This window comes from Limulus polyphemus, unplaced genomic scaffold (genome assembly GCF_000517525.1).
Source record: "Limulus polyphemus unplaced genomic scaffold, Limulus_polyphemus-2.1.2 Scaffold270, whole genome shotgun sequence".
Taxonomy (NCBI): Eukaryota; Metazoa; Arthropoda; class Merostomata; order Xiphosura; family Limulidae; genus Limulus; species Limulus polyphemus.
In genome coordinates this window covers 201,015-206,446 of record NW_013665880.1, presented here as the reverse complement: position 1 = coordinate 206,446, position 5,432 = coordinate 201,015, and the positions used below count along the sequence as shown (strand labels likewise).

The following is a 5,432-nucleotide window of genomic DNA, read 5'->3' as shown; positions in this document are numbered from 1 at the left end:
CCCTACGGCTGAAAGGGCGAGCATGTTTGGTGGAATGCGGATTCGAACCCGCGACCCACAGATTGTGAGTCGAGCGCCTTATCCACCTGGCCATGCCGGGCCTCGAGACTTAAGAAGACTGGATGTTTGATGAAAGGGAAAATAATAAGTACGTTACCTTTGTTTCAAATTAAGTCAAAAATATTCTTGTGATAAAAACTATTCGTATACGATAATTTGGTAAACAATTTTATCAACATCCTATGCTTTAATAACTTTTATATAAAATTAGTAACAAAAACTGAAAAATGTAAACAAAAAAATATATATATATATTTTTTAAACTGCAGTATACACCCCCCCCAAAAAAAAGGGGGATGTAAACATGTTACCCAGCTCGGTCAATATCGTGTGTAAAATAACCTCAGCCACGGTAGGGTAAAGACAAAGGAAAGTCACTGGCTAACTACGCCTACAATACAACTATGAAAGATTTAGTTATTTTCTGACTACTTACTGATTGATAAACCCAATATTCGACAACCCATAGATATATAGCCACATATTGTCTTTACGTCACTAATCGTTCTATTTGTTCCATCCCAGGCATATGGCTGTTTTCAGGAGACAATCGCGGTGTCACCGGCCCCAATACAGATGAAGTATGGAAAAGAAAACGGTCGTGGCCCCCATGAACAATGACCTTATTCGTGCATAATACAATGTCACTATTGTTACTTTGTTATAACCAATACTCTTGTGGGGGTTAGCTGTCAGAATGATCTTTTCCTGAGAACATTTAGCCCCTTCGCTTTGTATCTTGCCTTGCTACTCCACCACAGTAACTTTGAATCGTAGCTAAACACACTGCTTCTGCTTCACTGGGTCGGGATTCTCTTATCACAAAAGGCATCAATGTTCTGTCTGCTGGCCCCTGTACTGACGATAGACACATAGGTTTTACCCCTTTATGTTCTCCCTAAAGTTAACTGGGGGAGGGGCTTCTGATAAAGATAACATATTTGAACTGTTCCTTGAAATTGACAAACAGGTATATAAATTGAAATAGTTCCTATAGCTAAGGATTTGCTGTTAAAGGTAACTTGAGTAAAACAACAAAACCTAAAAAGTTACTCAGTTGAAACAGGATAACATAAAAAAACATCCACTAATACTTAAGTTGCTACAGGTAAAAGAATACAGGACACTATCGCCACCATGTGGTATAAAATGGAACCTGTATGATGTTATACGTGTCATTTACTAATACAACAAAATCATATACAAGAGAAATCTGAGAGGCTGACACCATGCTAACACCTAACAACCTTTATTAACTTTTTCAGGGATGAGCTGTAATATATGATTATATTTCCCCACATACTCTATCAAAATCTACATCATGGCCAAAACAAATAAGGCTATAGCTTAAAGTAATGATTGCTCTGGTCAGACACCTAAGTTGTTGGTAATGGTTTTGTGTGTTTTACTTGGTTCAAGCTATTTGCTTATTACAAAATCACAGTTTAACAATTTCTATATTCAAGAGAGAAATGCAGCTTACAACGTGACACTTAAAAAAAACCCGAGCTTTATCATCATGGCCAAAACAAATAAGGCTATAGCTTAAAGTAATGATTGCTCTGGTCAGACACCTAAGTCGTTGGTAATGGTTTTGTGTGTTTTACTTGGTTCAAGCTATTTGCTTATTACAAAATCACAGTTTAACAATTTCTATTTTCAAGAGAGAAATGCAGCTTACAACGTGACACTTAAAAAAAACCCGAGCTTTATCACCTTACTTTATTATTCGTACAATGCTTCCTGTTTGGGTTAGGATGAAATATACGCTCAAAAATCCTTGATTGGTTACGACGCTACGCCACTGAACCAAATTACAGGGGCGTTCAAAATCATTTCGTCACGTGGGTTCAACAACGCCTGCTGCGTATAGCGAGATACATTCAACCGACCGGCAGCTACCTTCTGTCTGATACGGCTGTGTTGTCTATCGCTCCCGGCTATGCCCGGTTTGCCTGCTTGTCTAACTTCATGCCCTCGCTAGCTAGGAGAGTGTTTGGCTGAGACGGAGGCGCCGATCTCGCTCTATCACCCGTAAGGAGTGGCCAGGAACATTCGTACACAAAAAGTGGAAAAGTCAGCTTCGGCTCTTTGTTTGTTTATTTTTTTTATCAGCAGTTTGACTCAGCCTAGGACTATATTTTCCCTCAAGGAACTTACAGGTTTGAACTCTACCACAACACCGCCAAAGGAAGCTTTGCATGCACCGTATACCAACTACACCAGGACCATTCAACATCGTGGATATAATATGTACAGGTACGAAGACGATTATAGATTAATACGATATGATATTAAAAAAGCTTTTCGAAACATTATCTAACAAATATAACAAAAATTTTCAAACACATCAACGGCATACTCTACCTGCTTATAACACCGGCCTCTTTGCAACTTCAGTCATTCCAATCAACTACAAAAACATTCCCAACACACATTTATATGCTGCTTCTAGCGTTTTCTGTTTGGTAATTTGCACAAAAGTAGTATGAAAAGAAAAAGTCTACCAAATAACGTGCTTTGGTAGCACTAAGAAGTGGTTGCTAAATATTCATACAATTTAACTTTTCTACAGTTTGTTAAAATAAATATTTTAAACAAATGTATCTCCATATAAATGAAAAAATGACAAACAAATTTCAGCCAAAAGATACAACTGTTACAAGCAACAAAAAAAGTCAAATCACTGTTAAAACCACGTCGCAAGTACAGTTTCAAATATTAAAAAGGTCGAACTGCTGATAAAATCATGTTGCAAACAAAACATCGAGCTACTGTTAAAACAGCAGGTACAGTTACAAACAACAAAATGTAAAAAAGCGCTCTTAAATCTATGTTTTAAACAACGCAAAACGTCGAGCTACTGTTAAAACCATCTCACAAGCAACACAAAACGTGGAATCACTGTTAAACACATTATATCAATTAAAGTGTGACAATAAAAACCGATATTGTTGGAATCCGTGTTAAGCTACAGTGTTTATAAAATATGTCGAAAATTATTTTCGTATTTAATGCAAAATCTTGAGTTTTTCGTTACTTATCTATCGTTATTGCTGCGACTTATAGGCGGCTGTTCGCAGCCAAAGCTCGATGACGTTGACCCCGAATGTTTTTTTTTAATGTCAATATATTCCTACATTTATCATTAACCATTAATCGTTGCTTGTCTAATATAAAATTCATGTCTAAAATAATGTGGACAAAAAAACAACTACTGTTTTAATAAACGAGCATCAACTTTTTATAAGCTCTTAGAAAATATGGTCGTGGAATTATTGACAAAACTAAAAATTGAAAATTATGGTATATCAATATCTTCATTAAAAACGTCTTTATTCCATTTTTCTGTGGCTATCTTATTTTGAACGAAAACATTTAAAGTAACTTGAAGCAGTTTATCAAATTTTAGAGAACTATTATAAAGTTTGTTTCACTATCAACAAATAATCGACATAAAGTTGAATTATTTTAACATATTTATCAAGAAATTTTTAAGCTAAAAATCTTTTAGCTCCAAAGTTGTTCTGTAAAACATGAAAAACTTGCACGAGCTACAGGAGACGCAACCTGCAGCGCGAGACACGTGAGCTAGTGTGCAGCCGTTCTCTTTCGGCCTGACACTGTGCTGCCCTTTAGAATACCTGGTTCCCATCTTTGCCCTCCACGCGTGAATCCGTGTTTTTCAATATCTTTAAAATGATAAAAACAGCTTACAATAAAACGTCATTTCGAGAGAACCTTTCACAGATACAAATTTGGAAAGAAATTCTTACCTTGTTTACCCGCCAAAAATCTAAAGCAGCAGATGAATAACGCCAGCACAGAAAATACTTTCCAAGACCCTCTTCGACTCGACGCCATCACTGCATATGACAGCTTTCTCTTCTGATAATTTACCCCTCCAATGCTCCGTTGAGCACTCTCTCATGCTCCGCCCAGCTTATTTCGAATGCGTGATGTCATTTCCGGATGCTGCAATTCGTTGGATTTCATAGGCTTCGTTTTAAAAGAATGCGATGACAGCTATTTTCGATAGATTTGAAATCATGAAAAGTGAGGGGAGCCAGTTATAAAATCACCTTATTATTCTGATTTTAATTGTAACAGTCTGTAAAACTAACTTACTCTATAAAATTCGATATAAATAGCATCAAAATTAATACCAATGATACTGAAGTAGATTAATAGATTTATTAAATATCGAAATTATATATATTTTATGTTAGAAAACAAAAACATAACGGAAATAGTTTTTTACTTCTCCTAACTTGAATATAAAACCCTAATTAGTATATTGATTAATATAAGTGTTATCAACATTCTTAATGAAAAGGGATTGCTAACTGAGAAAATCTGATTACTAAAGAAAGAAGTGTCAGCAGAGAAAATTAAAATGTTCAGCTGTTTTAAGACTTAATTTGAAACATGTTTACATATTAACTTGCTTCAATTTTAGGGATATTAGATGAAACCGAAATTTAGGCTTAAGCTAAGTTCCTTAAACACTTGTACACGCATCTATATTCCAATCTGTTCAACAGCGTATATTTTGTTAATTACAGTTTGTAGAAACGTTCCCTACAAGGCTATGTTTTATTTTGGATATTTTCCTTCCTGACTATCTTTACACCTTTAAACTATGTACTTGGGTTTACCAAGACACACATCCTGGATAGCATGATATCAATCTGAGTTATTCAAACATTTCCTTTGGAATAGAGGTTTCGGTTTCTGACTAACTTTGGGCTATATACTTTTCTCAGGTGTGAGTCTACTTTAATCGCATGATGTCAACCTGAATAATTCGAACAATCTGTCTCACATATCATGGTCCTTGTACTATAATGAAAAAAGATTTGCATGGATGTTAATCAAATAAATATTTGTTTTGTTTTTGAATTTCGCGCAAAGCTACACGAGGGCTATTTGCGCTAGCCGTCCCTAATTTAGCAGTGTAAGACTAGAGGGAAGGCAGCTAGTCATCACCACCCACCGCCAACTCTTGGGCTACTCTTTTACCGACGAATAGTGGGATTGACCGTAACATTATAACACCCCCACGGCTGAAAGGGCGAGCATGTTTGGTGTGACGGGGATTCGAACCCGCGACCCTCAGATTGTGAGCCGAGCGCCCTAACCACCTGGCCATGTATCAATATTTATCTTTCATCTTCGCAGTATTTATTCTCTCGAAAAAAAAAATCCTCTCTTGACGAAGGTTTTCATGCCTGCCAATGAACATCAACATTCCCTTTCTAATGTTTTGAACAAAATTCAGCCTCCGAGTTAGAGAAGACAGTTTTCAAAACGTCTCATTATTTTAACGAAATTAAATGGTATAATTCAACAATTGAAAAGAAATACATTGT

At 36.1% G+C, this 5,432-nt stretch overlaps 1 protein-coding gene across 1 annotated transcript in view; it reads right to left on the bottom strand.

Moving 5' to 3' along the window:
* LOC106456901 (ephrin type-B receptor 1-B-like) overlaps positions 1-3,924 on the bottom strand; it is a 196,190-nt gene extending 192,266 nt beyond the window's left edge. The window contains exon 1 of the mRNA XM_022382689.1: positions 3,837-3,924. Within this exon, the coding sequence (XP_022238397.1) occupies positions 3,837-3,924 (88 nt within the window). The remainder of the gene's footprint in view (positions 1-3,836) is intronic.
* Between the last annotated feature and the right edge of the window lie 1,508 nt (positions 3,925-5,432).